The sequence below is a fragment of the Lottia gigantea genome, assembly GCF_000327385.1.
Source record: "Lottia gigantea unplaced genomic scaffold LOTGIsca_37, whole genome shotgun sequence".
Classification (NCBI taxonomy): Eukaryota; Metazoa; Mollusca; class Gastropoda; family Lottiidae; genus Lottia; species Lottia gigantea.
In genome coordinates, this window is record NW_008709259.1 from 1,267,107 (window position 1) to 1,283,371 (window position 16,265).

A 16,265-nucleotide genomic window follows, 5' to 3' on the forward strand; every position below is an offset into this window, starting at 1 on the left:
TGGATAAACAACGTCGGTCTATGGAAAAGGATCTTATTCAAAGGATTTAATAAATTCACAATCGTCAGACTGCCTTCGACAACGTTCAAAATAATAAATTAGCAACTGTCATTGTAGTAAACCCTTTATATTATATTATTCATCGCTGGCCATGGGCTGCCATGTTAAATCGAGGTTGTTTATCCTAAGGCGGAAAAGGGAAATTAGCGATTAGAGTAGGATCGCCGATTCATTAATATTCAGGTTGTGCAATAGAAAAGACAAAATTTTTAATACGAAGTAAAGCAAAGAAGGTTTTTTTGAATCTTAGACCTGAAATGAAAAGTCATAAGATAATATAGATTAAATCAAGAATTATGACCACCCCAGTCTCCCAACGGTAAAATAATATGTAATGTTATTGTAATATTGCGCGGTGAATTTTAGTTTTTTTCATACATTAATGTCAATACAGGGAGTAATTCCAGTTTTATAAACTTCATTTGGTGATAACTTCAAAAAACTGTCTGATTTTGTTAAGTTTTTCCATCATAATATTAAGTTTTAATTCTGATATAAGACTATGATAAGACATATTTCAAAATATACTAGTTTGACAGATGACAAGGAAGTAAAATTCTGTCATTCATTTTCGTTTCTTCATATCACTTAGCATTGGAATTGATCTCTATTTACGACTTGTGCCTGGCACATGGGCCCTCACATAACACATTCATATAGATTTGATGAAATTTCAAAATTGCATGGAGCAATGACAGTAATTTAGAATTTGTTTTGGAAGCATTTTAAAAATAGCAGTTTTCAGATAAGCATATCCTTTGCAGTATTTCAATTGAACGAAATAATGTTTTTTTCGCTTGATCAGCGGCAATTCCAACCTGCTTTCACAAAGGAGCTTGACAGTAATTTTCACGTCTCTGAGTTGACAATGAGGTTGTTTGAATTTGCCTGATCTCTAATTCATCATTATTACGACATCATAAGTGATTCTATTTTAGTAAGAGTATTAAATATTTCAATTTCCAACGTAGCTCGTATACGGAATATTAAGATACATTCGAACATTTTACTCTATTACTCAATGAATTATAATTGAAACGGGTGACAATGAATGGTAGTCATTAAATTTGTGAGAGGAATAAGTATGATAGGTTGGAAGCCGATTTATGTGTTGAAGATCAATACACCTACTTACCCTCCAAAGTAGTATAAAAGCTGGATTGTTGAATCATCTCCATAGTTTAGGCGACTACTGACTCAACTTCAGCGGAATGGACCGCCTTTCATGACCATTATAACAAGAACAGTGTCAATGGTTACCCCAATACTCAAATAGTTTGCATCCTTCACTTGGTCTGTAGGTTGTAAATAGTCTTAAAGTCGTCACTAAGCTATAATCTAATATAAATTATCGATCTGCAATGAGATATTTGTTGGATAATAAAACGAACTGGGTTCCGATCCTACTTTTTTCTCATGAAATGGTCAATTGAAGGATTAATAACGTGCACACAGAACGCTTTTCAACAGAAAATATACCATAGCCGATGGCTAGTAAAAGGAGGCAAGTAATGTAATAAAAGCCAAGGTTTTAAAATATTTTATTCAGGTTTATTCAGTTCAGATTACTAAGGAATATGTTTCAAACAATAAACTTTCTTGAAACAAGTTGATGCAGGCGTCACACTGTCCAGAAATCCAATCGAAAGTGGATTTTTGAATTTTGTGCAAGATGACCCCGATCAGGATCAGTTTATTAACAGCCGAAGCAAGTACAAAGCCCACAGAAGATGCCCTCACTCTGGAAAAATGGATCCACTTATTCTAAACAATTTTTCTATATGACATTTTACAGGTTTTGATAACGCTCATGAAGTTGCTGTCGGTGCCTGACAAACTCAAAGACGGGTCATACGTTGGCTAAAGAAGTCCTTACTATCGGGCCGATTTTTTACGATCAGATCCTTCAGGGTTTTTTTTGGTGCAATTTTCGGGACAGTGTGACGCAGCTCTGAATAACAGCAAACTAAGCAAAGGTTACAATGTTAATATAATGTAATACATTGATTTAGAAAAGCTATCATGATTTAGGAATTTGCTTCATGGAGCAACAGTCCCATAAACGAATTCTTAGACCCAACATATTTGTAGAAATAGTTCTCCGAATATTGGCCACCAGTCTGAATCCACACATGATTCCCTTTCTTAACCTTACAAATGACAGTTTTGGAAACACTTGTAGAGCCAGCACTACTGTAATCATAGGCAACATCGATAACAAAATTATCTACTCGTAGCTCAGTATAAATATTCTTTTTGCTGGCAGTAAAAAGAGTCCACGAAAATTGGTAAAATCCTGTGACCGGAGCAACAAATATACCATCTCCTCGATTGTAGTTGTTATCGTAATCGTCAATTTCTTCATCAAATACGACTATTGAATTCATATTCAAGGTTTTTGTTCCACTCATCCTTGCAAAGAAGTGGACATTTGGACCGACTTTTACATTTCCTGAAATATAACAGTTTCAAGATAGTATAACGACTTTTTTTATATTATGACGACCTTGCATACCATATGATGTATATCTTGGTGACTGCGTTGGGGTAAAGTGGAGAGAAACTCCAAATTTGTGACGATTCATTGTGGTAGTGGTTAATATTCAATGATTAAGTATATTCTGTCTATAGCTTACCAGACAGTATTTGATCTTAAATTGAAATAATAATTAATAATAGAATAATTAATGAACACTCACCGTTTTGAAGAATATTGCTAATGTTTCCGAGTTGATCCTGAAGTTGGTGAACTTGAGTTTTTAAATTTGCGAGCTCGGTAACATTATCGGACAGCGATCTGGACAAACAAGCCGGTACCAGATATAGTAAGGTAACGAATTGAAAAGTATCCATCTTTCGATATGTTCGGCAAGGTGTAAAATGATAACTGATATTGAGGAATAAATTATAAATATGCTAAGATGAATGAGGGTGTATGAAAATGTTTTGCGGCTCACTGAGATAAAAGTTAGAATTCTTATTCAAGTGACATAAAAGCGTCAAACAGACTACCGAGAAGAACATCTAAAGTCACACCATTAATTAGCCCGACAAATCTAGCCCTATCCTTTCCTGCTTTGGTGTCATATTGGGCACAGGGACAATGTACAATATCGGGCGATGTCTTGATTTGCTCATACAAAGATGGCTTGTATATGGTTATATATGCTCAAGATACAAATTATGCTAAATATGTGACTTTTAGTAGAAGTTCTCAAGAACTAGCGATCTGAAAGTGTCTCGGAGCCATGAACAGTGACTATTTGCCTGGCTCTAAACATGCGGATATCCCGCTCCAAGGAACGGGTGGAGCTAGATTATTGGACTAAAGATTGATATTTTTAGAAAATAAGATTGGTTAATGCTTTGAAAGTGACAAAATTTGCACTTTGTTTTTGTTGAATTGTGGGAAAACCAGACTTAATATGTTAATTCTACGAAGTATCATTAAAACCACGAAAGTTAGTGTAGTGTAGTGTTCTCACTCTTTAATCACTTTTCAATCCATCCTCATATACCCACTTATGGTAAAGAGGTAGGAAATCTCGTAACATGTACCAGTTGGTGATAAATAAACATATCCTGCTTTACTTGTAGTGTTCTGCGAATTATAACGATGATGAATTACATTATATTAATAATGCACAGAGAAAAATATACATAATACTAACAGAACATGTTAAATCTAATATAAAGACGGAAAAAATGTATAGCATAATTTTATATATATAAAAAAAATATAAAACGACGAGTCGTCTTGAAATAAAGGGAAAAATAAATCACACGATAACGTGCAAACAGTAGGAAAAGCTACGTTTCGGGACTAATCCCTGTATCAAGCGAAAATAACAAAAATAGACGAGAAAGGTACTGCCTCTATGACGAACAACACTAATTTTATAGTACACGATAGACACAGTTTAATATAGGATATTTAATGCATATTGAACAAAATAAAATGAAAAATAAGAAAAAAACAAAACAACTTCAACGTTTTAATTTTCTTTTCTCAAAGCAAGAATGAATATAATTGCAGACCATCCTTGCATTTGTTCCTAAGAGGTGTTTTGGAACCCATGTCCGTCTGTCGTTCTCCTCCCCACGTTATTGATTTGTTTTCTGACTACAGAATTCTTCATAGTTTTTTTTTATAATACACGTTCGTCTTTTAAATTACTGGGTCAATTTTTACCCCTTTCGAAGAGTCTAATAAGATTTTGGCACTGTATTTCAGATATGCTGTCGATGACCTATATTCTCATCGATTGATCTATTAAACATTTGAAATTAATTTCATTATTTGAATCCCAGTATGTCAATTTCTATTATTTAAACCATGTTCCAGCTGATCAGTGTTAGTTAGTCTGTCGCAAACGCAAGATGTTCGTTGTGATTATTATATTGGTGCTAATGGTAGTTGGATCTAGATCATCTGTTCCAAACGCTTACTTTCAAGAAAGGGAAAGATTTATTGCTCAGGAAAGATGCCAGAGGACCGGAAATGACATAACATTGACTGAACGAGAGATTCGGGTAAACGAAAAGTTTATGAAAGAAAAGTTCCGAGTTACTGAAAGTTCCAGGCTCAATAACACCATATTCCCACCAGCACTGAATTTCTTTAAAACCAAGCCACTAATTGATGCCTCATCCATCTTTCACATGATCCGAGATATGCCGAAAGGTACGTTTTTCTTTTTATTTTTCATTGTTCAAAAGATATATTATAACAAAACTCGAATTTCGTAATATGTAATTTTACTGATACTCATATTGACGTTATCCACTTTTATTTTGTTCATTGTAATGTTAAAACTTTGTCTCTAAACTTGTGTATCAATGACACTGATAGAATCAATTTGCACCATTCAAATTTTCAGTTAAATGGTTCCCTAATTATCGAAATGCTTAATGTCGTCACTATCACAAAAGCTGCTGCTGATATCGAAGGGCGTTTGTGATAGTGACGTCATAAAACACCTAGATATAGTTTTCCTCACACACACAAAAACAACTTAAAAAATCTCTAAATATCCATTAGATATATAAGTATTTGTTTAGGTGCTGCCTTGCATGTCCACAGTATGTCAATAGTATCTACGGACTGGTTGGTTTACAATATTACATACAGGCCGCATTGTTACATGTGCCGAAATTCTGATGGGAAATACAAATTTCGTTTCTTTGATACTGCTCCGGAAAACTCAGGTTTGTTATTTTTTTAGTGACGACATACATTCGATTAAATTTTATTTGACTCTCTAACGTTAAAAACTAAATAAGGTCCACCAAAAGAGTGTCTCTCTTCTTGGTGCTTATGGAAAATGAGAATATTATAATGTAAAGGATGCCAAAAGAAAAAGGCTATTGCGAAATTCATATCCAGGACCTAGACGGTATAGAGTTTGATCCCTGTAAGGATAATAACCTCAAATAATACACTGAAATATTCCAAGCTGGTCGGCAGGATGACATTGACAAAAACGTCGCTTGGATGGGACAATAAATCTACGTTGCAGACTGAACTGTAACGATCTCTCGATATATAGAAATCGAGCGGTCCTGGCAAAACTGTATGTTGTTGCCCTTTCATTAGCCCAAAACCCAGTTAAATCACATGAAGACTTAAGCGTCACATGTTAGATATTAAACTTCTATGTGATTACATTACAGATTGTCCGTGGATCTCAATAGCTCAATCACGTCGTGAATCAAGGAATGTTAAAGCATTCGATCAAAGGTACAGTAAACAAATTTTCATGAATTTTTTTTTCTAAAATGAATGTAAACCTATTCTATCATAGTCAGTGAAGCAATTTCCCCCGAAGATTCGTCGTCATTTTCTTCTTACAGCCTCTATGACAAATTTTCGGTCGTGATTAGCGATCCAGAGATACAGCATGTTACAGTCAATGATGTATGGGATGATTTTGTAGAAGCTTTTACTATGATAGATGGTCTGATTCAGCACGCACCTGTTTTCCGAGATTATATTTGGGAGGCCATGAAACAATTCCAGGAAGACAATGTACAATATCTAGAAATAAGAGCTGATTTACCACATGTACGTAAATATTAGGTTGTTCTAGAAATAAGTTCAGCCTTCCTGGGTTGTTAACTCTCTGTCAGTGACGTTTGTCTGAAGGGTTGAAGGGGGTGAAATCGTGTACTTGCTGATTATAAAATTATCATTAAGACACAAGTCATATTCTGTATCGATGCCCTTAATAATTCTAAAATAGATTTTTTCTGTATTTTGAGCCCGTTTTCTCTGTGAGTAATGTGCCTCCTGAAGAAGGAATTGAAATGGACATATGCTTACTTCTTCAAAAGTACTGGTGTCATAAAGTCATAAGTCACATTCCTTATAGATGCCCTGTAAATATTCTAAAATTGAATTTATTTTTCGTGGTGAATATAAAAGTTTTCATTTCGTTGTTAGCTATATGAACTTGATGGAAGAACTCACCCCAGACATTACGGTATGCAGATTTATCAGGAGCAGCTCAATTCTTATCGTGCTGAAAATCCCGACTTCAATGGTATCAAAGTTATTTTGGCTGGAAACAGGTATATTAATTATGAGATAAATACAGTTTTAATTGTGAATGTGTCCTTGATTGAACATATTTATTTTTGCATTTGATCAAGAAAAGAAAGTAAGTAACAAGATTAACAACCTAGGTTCACTTAAAATCCTTCTACCAGCTGATCCTTGGTCAAACCTCCCGGATTATCAGTACTTGTTTACAGTTGAGTCGACTTGAAACAAGAGAAAAGAAGTCTTCTTCCAATTCACCAGACTTTCACACGCCGACTGAGATTAGAACCCATTAACACCATTTGTGCAACATAACCAAACAAATTACACCATGTAAAGTTTTTTTGGGTTTGAGACACATTTAGACTGGTATAGTGATAATGAACATAAATTAAAACTCATTAATCTTAAATGTCATTCTAAGCATGTTATTTAACATGAGCAACAATGACGTCTTCCGAATCTATTGGTGATACATCCTCACGTAAAGTCGACGTGAAAGTTACTTTTCTCCTTCAGACATTTATCAACAAGTGAAATACGTGAAGATGTGGAGTTAGCCATATCATTGATAGTTGCTTACCCCGATTTGATGGCAGGCTATGATCTGATATTTCAAGAAGGCAAGAGCAACCCTCATGTTTATTATATCAACGAACTGATGCTACCAAGTTCCTATAGTCCACCTATTGATCTACGATTTTTCTTTCACTCAGGAGAAACGAGTAAGATTTTTCTCTCATTACCTACGTTCCAAACCCCTTTGCGTTTAACTGCTTTACATTCACATACTCAAATCGTCCAAGGTGAAATGTTTAATCTTCAGTCCAAGACATAGCGGATCAATTGATGATTTTCACGTAACTTTTCAGAAGTTAAAAAACTTGAGACGGAAGTTTGCATATATAAAATGTAATTTCATTAACTTTATGTTTTTATGTAAGACCTTCAATATTGTTTTTAGAACTCACTTAAAAATAATCCGATAATTTAGAAGTGTCATTTATTATTTTCGTCAATTGCTCTTGCTCGTGAACACATAGATGTATATCTAATAAATTCATCTTAAATGGGGTATTCTATTTCTTATACACCTGAACAATAGATTGGCAAGGTACATCGATTGACGAGAACCTGATAGATGCTGTCCTGTTAAATTCTACGAGAATTGGACATGGTTTCGCTGTCACAAAGCATCCTAATGTTTTGAAAATGGTTAAAGACCGAGATATAGCTATTGAACTGAATCCAATATCGAATCAGGTCTGTGAAATCTAATCTCTTTGGTCTCTATCAACAGTTATTGCTAGCATCGTTATTGCACTTCGCCACTTAATTACTTTGACTGAAAGCGTATTGGATATGGGCGTTTATATAATCTAAAAAAGAGCTATGGTAGTGAACATTGCTTGGTTAAGAATCCAAACTACCACTTGCACCGTCAGCCATTTTCTTTCAAATCGACGGTCTTGAGGTGTAAATACAAAAGCCTTCAGCACATAACTATTTCGTGATACTGACTTCAAGACATTGCCAGTAAATTTCCAATAATTTGGAAACAATGCAAACGAAAATATGAAGAATACCCCTAGCATGAGTATTTTTATCATTGTACTTTAGATTGTCAAGGTCAAGAAGAATTGTGCATTATTTTGATTTCACTCTAACATTGGTATATAGCATAGCATAGTCGGATTGGAAATTAGTATGATACAAAAATAGGCTTGATAATTCCTGAAGATTCAATAACCTTAAACATATGCTATAACAGGTTTTACACTTGGTGCATGATTTAAGAAACCATCCTGGTACGTTCCTGATAGCACAAAACTATCCAGTGGTAATAAGCTCGGATGCTCCAGCTGTTTGGGACGCAACACCATTATCTCATGACTTCTATGAGACATTTATGGCATTGTGTGGTCAAGACGATGATATTAGAATAATTAAACAACTAGCGCTTAACTCCATAAAGTAAGTATTTAAGGTTTTTTTTTTGTAGTGGAATATGAACTTTGATTGGGATTAAAATCTGTGGTATCTAATCGCTTAGATATCGACAACCATGTGAACTATCCTACTAGATCATTGCATAGGAATATTAAACATAGCCGAATATCTTTTCTTGTTTTCTTTGCTGATATTTTAGGACTAATGACATCACAAATCAGTATTTATGTGAAACAAAACTCAAATTCATCTGAAGTTAAATAAAGTCGTATAAGGCTTCTATTCCCTTATGACATAGTGGCTGACTTCGTAATTGGTACCTTATGCATTGTACATCTGGATGTTCATTTCGTGGTTTTACAGTGTCTTACTAAACATGCGATCCATGATGGATGATCTAAGGAAATCATTCTTAAAATCATGCAAATAATGTAGCCAAAGTGTTTATAACGGAGCATTTGATTGGTTTTTAGATGACCTAGAACACCTAGATCTGCATTCCAATCAGACTGATATTTTATGTTTCAGATACAGTGTTATGTCGACTGAAGAAAAGGCGCTGGCTGTAGAAATATTTAACCAGAGTTGGCTTAGATTCATCAACAAATATGCATAAAATAGCATATCCACAGAATAAAAATTCATTTTCCATTTAATTGTTGAGTAATCCAAAAATACAAAAATGGATTTTAAAAATGATAAATCAAGTGTGTCTTCTTTATTAGTCTTTGCTGAAGATCCACATATGAAACGCTATAACTCACGACTACTGATCGTAATAATTTTTACGAAGTTCCTTCAAATGCAACTTTTTATGCTGTTATTATTCCAAAATCTTTTTGACAGGGAAGTCCAGTTGTAAAAACCCCCTGTTTCATTTCCAGTAAAAGCTGAGCTGCGGTACAAAAGTCGTCAGTTGAAAATTTAGACAAAAGTCAAAATGGCTACTGCTGAATTTTGTATATGATGATTTGGTTGTAAGGTTATGCAAATATTTTATCATCCATAAAGTTGTGTCTTGATATGTTTATTTGTATGCATTGTATACTGAGTCCTCCCTTCACAATACTTTCGTGGACATTTTGGTGCGTGTTGTTTTTTGGACTAAGCGACTCTTGATAGTAGATTATCGTCAGCGAACCAATTGACGCATAACCTTTACGACCATTCCAACTCATGGTCTTGATCGGTGTCTTGGTTTCCCGACATCCCCCAACTCCTCCGCCTCTCCGACAAGTCATTTTGAGTCTTGATATTCACGAATTGGAAAACACGAAAATCTAAAAAGAAATAACACGGAGCGCTTACTATAATTAACGATTAAACTCGACATAGTGGGGTGGTTAAATTTTGCTATCTTCACACTTACGATAATTATAGTCACAAAATTTTATGTTGAAAAATGAAAAGATTATTTATTGTTTCGTTTCATCATACATATTAAGAACATTCCAATTTTTTATTGCAGCAAGCGTCAAGAAAACGAATGTCAAGGCTCAAAATGACTTGTCGGAGTGGTGGAGGAGTCGGAGGATGTCGGAGAAACCAAGACATTGGGTCTTGATCCTTTCTGATCAATAACCAAGGCCAAGAGAAAATGTTTAAACCGAGAGTGGATTGAATTCTTTATCCAGTTTCTTTGTATTTTTAAGGCGTCGTTATAGGTTATATCATGAACAGAATATCAACTACAGAACTTCAACTGAAACATTACCTGGTCTTATCTCTTTTGATGTTACTCGGAGGATGGGGAACCTATTCCATCATTCAAAATCTTGGTCTTGATGCACTTTAGTCTTTTAAATTACTAGGTTAATTTTTTTACCCCTTTCGAAGAGTCCAATAAGATTTTGGCACTGTATTTCAGATATGCTGTCGATGACATATATTATTCTCATCGCTTGATCTATTAAACATTTGAAATTAATTTCGTTATTTGAATCCCAGTATGTCAATATCCGTTCAAAAGGTCAAAAATATACAAATTACAGTTTCTATTATTTTAACCATATTCCAGCTGATCAGTGTTAGTTAGTCTGTCGCAAACGCAAGATGTTCGTTGTGAATATTATATTGGTGCTAATGGTAGTTGGATCTAGATCGTCTGTTCCAAACGCTTACTTTCAAGAAAGGGAAAGATTTATTGCTCAGGAAAGATGCCAGAGGACCGGAAATGACATAACATTGACTGAACGAGAGATTCGTGTAAACGAAAAGTTTATGAAAGAAAAGTTCCGAGTTACTGAAAGTTCCAGGCTCAATAACACCATATTCCCACCAGCACTGAATTTCTTTAAAACCAAGCCACTGATTGATGCCTCATCCATCTTTCACATGATCCGGGATATGCCCAAAGGTACGTTTTTCTTTTTACTTTTCATTGTTCAAAAGATACAAAACAAAACTCGAATTTCGTAATATGTAATTTTACTGATACTCATATAAAAGCTGCTGATGATATCGAAGGGCGTTTGTGATAGTGACGTCATAAAACACCTAGATATAGTTTTCCTCATACACACAAAAAACAACTTAAAAAATCTCTAGATATCCATTAGATATATAAGTATTTGTTTAGGTGCTGCCTTGCATGTCCACAGTACGTCAATAGTATCTACGGACTGGTTGGTTTACAATATTACATACAGGCCGCATTGTTACATGTGCCGAACTTCTGATGGGAAATACAGATTTCGTTTCTTTGATACTGCTCCGGAAAACTCAGGTTTGTTGTTCTTTTTTAGTGACGACAAACATACATTCGATTAAATTTTATATGACTCTCTAACAAGAAAACATTCCATTAAAAACTAAGTAAGGTCCACCAGAAGAGTGACCCTCTTCTGCATGCATATGCAAAATATATGGAGAATATTTTAATGTAAAAAATGTCAAAAGGATAAGGCTATTGCAAAATTAATATCCAGGACCAAGAGGGTATAGAGTTTGATTCCTGTAAGGATAATACCCTCAAATAATACATTGAAAATATATTTCAAGCTGGTCGGCAGGAAGACATGGACAAAAACGTCGCTTGGATGGGACAATAAATCTACGTTGCAGACTGCGAACTGTAACGATCTATCGATATATGGAAATCGAGCGGCCGATGCCGCTGTCCTGGCAAATAGACTTTTCATTAGCCCAAAACCCAGTCATATCAAATGAAGACTTGAGCGTCACATGTTAGACATTAAACTTCTATATGTGATAACATTACAGATTGTCCGTGGATCTCAATAGCTCAAGCACGTCGTGAATCAAGGAATGTTAAAGCATTCGATCGAAGGTACAGTAAACAAATCTTCATTAAAATTGGGTGATTTTTTTCTAAAATAAATGTAACCCCATACTAACATAGTCAGTGAAGCAATTTTCCGGAAGATTCGTCGTCATTTAGTTTTCACTAACCTTTTGTTCTTACAGCCTCTATGACAAATTTTCGGTCGTGATTAGCAATCCAGAGATACAGCATGTTACAGTCAATGATGTATGGGATGATTTTGTAGAAGCTTTTACTATGATAGATGGTCTGATTCAGTACGCACCTGTTTTCCGAGATTATATTTGGGAGGCCATGAAACAATTCCAGGAAGACAATGTACAATATCTAGAAATAAGAGCTGATTTACCACATGTACGTAAATATTAGGTTGTTCTAGAAATAAAACGAAATTAAGTTCAGCTTGCCTGGATTGTTAACCCAGATCTCTCTGTCAGTGACGTTGGTCTGAAAGGTTGTTCGGTTGGTGCATTACGAGTACGAGTACTGATTATAAAGTTCTCATTTAGGCACAAGTCATATTCTGTATCGATGCCCTCAGTAATTCTAAAATAGATTTTTTTCGTGGTGAATTATTAAAGTATGCATTTCGTGTTCGTTTTTTCTGGCATTAATGCTCCTCCTCAGGAAGGGATTGAAATGAACATAGGTTTACTTCTTCAAAATTACTGGTGTCATAAAGTCATAAGTCACAATCCTTATAGATGCCCTGCAAATATTCTAAAATTGAATTTATTTTTCGTGGTGAATATTAAAGTTTTCATTTCGTTGTTAGCTATATGAACTTGATGGAAGAACTCACCCCAGACATTATGGTATGCAGATTTATCAGGAGCAGCTCAATTCTTATCGTGCTGAAAATCCCGATTTCAATGGTTTCAAAATTATTTTGGCTGGAAACAGGTATATTAATAAATACAAATCATTTATTGTGAATGTGTCTGAGCAGTTCCTTGATTGAACATATTTTTTTCCATGGAATCAAGAAAAGAAAGTAAGTAACAACTTTTGCACAAGAATAACAACTTAGGTTCATTTAGAATCCTTTTACCAGCTGTTCCCCCCGGATTATCAGTACCTGTTTAGAGCTGGGTCGACTTGAAAACAAAGAAAAGAAGCCTTCTTCCAGTTCACCAGACTTTCACACGCCGACTGAGATTACAACCCATAAGCATCATTTGTGCAACATAACCAAACAAATTACAAATTTTATAAATTAAAACTCATTTAACTTAAATGTCGTTCTAAGCATGTTATTTAACTTGACCAACAATGATGTCTTCCGGAGCTGAGGTTGGTGATACATCCTCACGTAAAGTTGACGTGAAAGTTATTCTTAGTTTTCTCCTTCAGGTATTTATCAACAAGTGAAATACGTGAAGATGTGGAGTTAGCCATATCATTGAAAATTGCATACCCCGATTTGATGGCAGGCTATGATCTGGTATTTCAAGAAGGCAAGGGCAACCCTCATGTCTATTATATCAACGAACTGATGCTACCAAGTTCCTATAGTCCACCTATTGATCTACGATTTTTCTTTCACTCAGGAGAAACGAGTAAGATTTTTCTCTTATTACCTACGTTACAAACCCTTTTGCTTTTAACTGCTTTACATTCACAAACCCAAATTGTCCAAAGTGAAATGTTTAATCTTCAGTCCAAGACGTAGCTGGATCGATTGGCGATTATCATGTAACACAACTTTTTCAAAATTGTATAAACGAGTTCCACGAACGTATGTATGCTTACAGCTAATTAAATTGAACAGATTATTTTTTATGAGAATTGGAATTACCTTTAGAATGGCATTGATAGTCTTAGAATGAATCTTCGTTGTCAAAACTAAAATCATTTTGAACATTTTTTTTACGACAGTAGTCTTTTGAAGTGTAAAAACTTGGGAGGGAAATTTGCATCTATAAAATATCATTTTACTAACTTTATGTTTTAATAAGCACGTTATCTATCTAATAAATTCAACTTAAATGGAGTATTCTAATTCTTATATACTTCAACATTTTAGATTGGCAAGGTACATCGATTGACAAGAACCTGATAGATGCTGTCCTGTTAAATTCTACGAGAATTGGACATGGTTTCGCTGTCACAAAGCATCCTAATGTTTTGAAAATGGTTAAAGACCGAGATATAGCTATTGAACTGAATCCAATATCGAATCAGGTCTGTGAAATCTAATCTCTCTGGTCTCTATCGACAGTTATTGCTAGCATCGTTATTGCCTTTGGTGATAAACATTTCGCCACAGAATGTCTTTGACTAAAAGCGCATTTAATTTGGGCGTTTATAGAAAAAGAGCTATGATAGTGAATATTGCTTGGTTAAAAATCCAGACTGCCACTTGCGATGTTTCCCTTTCAATTCACGGCATGATCTTGAGCTGCAAATACAAAGGCCTTTAGCACATAACTAGTTCGTGATGCTGACCGTAGAATGAGTATTTTCATTGTACATTAGATTGTCAAAGTCATAAGAAGAATTGTGCATTATTTTGATATCACTCTAACATTGGTATATAGCATAGCATAGTCGGATTGGAAATTAGTATGATACAAAGCGGCTTGATAATTCCTGAAAATTCAATAACCTTAAACATATGCTAAAACAGGTTTTACACTTGGTGCATGATTTAAGAAACCATCCTGGTACGTTCCTGATAGCACAAAACTATCCAGTGGTAATAAGCTCGGATGATCCAGCTGTTTGGGACGCGACACCATTATCTCATGACTTCTATGAGACATTTATGGCATTGTGTGGTCAAGACGATGATATTAGAATATTTAAACAACTAGCGCTTAACTCCATAAAGTAAGTATTTAAGGGTTTTTTTTGTAGTGGAATATGAACTTTGATTGGGATTAAAATCTGTGGTATCTAATCGCTTAGATATCGACAAGACAACCATGTGAAATATCCTACTAGATCATTGCATAGGAAGATTAAACATAGCCGGATATCTTTTCTTGTTTTCTTTGGTGATATTTTGTGGTATCTAATCGCTTAGATATCGACAAGACAACCATGTGAACGAACATACTATAATCATTGCACACAAAGATGATGCATAACCGAATATCAGATATGAAGATCTATGCGAACTAATACTCATTTTAAGTTAAATGAGGTCGTATTAGGCTTGGCAACACAATTTTCCATCCCTTATGACATAGTGCCTGACTTCGTAATTGGTACCTTATGCATTGTATGATTGTAATGTACATCTGGGTGTTCATTTCGTGGTTTTACAGTGGCTTACTAAACATGCGATCCATGATGGGTGATCTAAGAAAATTATTATTAAAATCATGCTCTGTTTAATACCTGTGATAACCAATGTGAATCATTGTTAAAAGTGGATTCACAGTGATTGCAAATTTTTAACAATGGAAATTCTAAATTTCTTCAAATAATTTAGCCAAACTGTTGATAACGATGCATTTGATTGGTTTTTTAAGATGACCTAGAACACCTAGATCTGCATTCCAATCAGACTGATATTTTATGTTTCAGATACAGTGTTATGTCGACTGAAGAAAAGGCGCTGGCTGTAGAAATATTTAACCAGAGTTGGCTTAGATTCATCAACAAATATGCATAGACATCCACAGAATGAAAGTTTATTTTTCAATTTTTTGTTATTATAGTAACTATAGTTGTGTAATCAAAAAAAAAAACGGATTTTAAAAATGATAAATCAGTTGTGTCTTCTTTATTTGTTGAGTTCATTTCCTTGCTGAAGATCCACATATCAGGAGCTGTAACTCGAAAATCCTTGATATGCAGCTTATTCTAATGTTATTATTCCAAAACTGTTTGACAAAGAAGTCCAGTTGTAATAACCCCCGGTTTCATTTCCAGTAGAGCTGAGTTGAGGTAGAAACGTCGTCAGTTCTAAGTTTAGACAAACGTTAGACATTATTTTAAATGGACAGGTGTGCCATTTTTGACCAATTATACCTCAGAAACGGGAATATTTTTAAAATTAAGGCAATCAGTGTTTACAGCCCATCGTCCAGATTTGAGCCTTCAAATCCATGTGGTTCTAGAATTATTCGTGTTTGAAAGTTAAAATGACGACACTGTCATATATAGAAAAATACATATGTAGAAATACGAAATAATTCCTAGTTTGAGATATTTCTGAAGGAATTATGCGATTTTCGAACATTTGTAGTACTTCTGAAGACCATTACATATATTCAAGGCTCAAATCAACCCCTTAAAATGGCGCAACTGTCTCTTTAATATGTAATAAGGAAATGAAGTTTATTTAATAATTTTTACTCTATTGACTCTATAAAACAAGAATGATAAATAGACGGGAAAATCACCATAAAATAAGAACTAAAATTTAACCTATTAATATTACAGTGGTCTGATTTTAAAGCAAAATGTTTGTTTTGATTG

General features: G+C 34.5%; 2 protein-coding genes across 2 annotated transcripts; one reads left to right on the plus strand and one right to left on the minus strand.

The window, feature by feature from the left end:
- Positions 1-2,087: 2,087 nt before the first annotated feature.
- Positions 2,088-2,645, minus strand: LOTGIDRAFT_163012 (hypothetical protein; the record flags this gene model as incomplete). Its single annotated transcript, XM_009059067.1, has 2 exons — positions 2,088-2,512; positions 2,576-2,645. 2 exons carry the CDS (start codon positions 2,643-2,645, stop codon positions 2,088-2,090), a joined length of 495 nt encoding a protein of 164 aa, XP_009057315.1.
- Positions 2,646-4,470: 1,825 nt separating this feature from the next.
- On the plus strand, positions 4,471-15,456 carry LOTGIDRAFT_163013 (hypothetical protein; the record flags this gene model as incomplete). The annotated part of the gene is made up of 9 exons (XM_009059068.1): positions 4,471-4,744; positions 5,122-5,268; positions 5,734-5,800; positions 5,914-6,124; positions 6,503-6,630; positions 7,121-7,326; positions 7,707-7,864; positions 14,464-14,666; positions 15,369-15,456. The coding sequence occupies 9 exons, from the start codon at positions 4,471-4,473 to the stop codon at positions 15,454-15,456; spliced, it is 1,482 nt and encodes a 493-aa protein (XP_009057316.1).
- Positions 15,457-16,265: the final 809 nt, after the last annotated feature.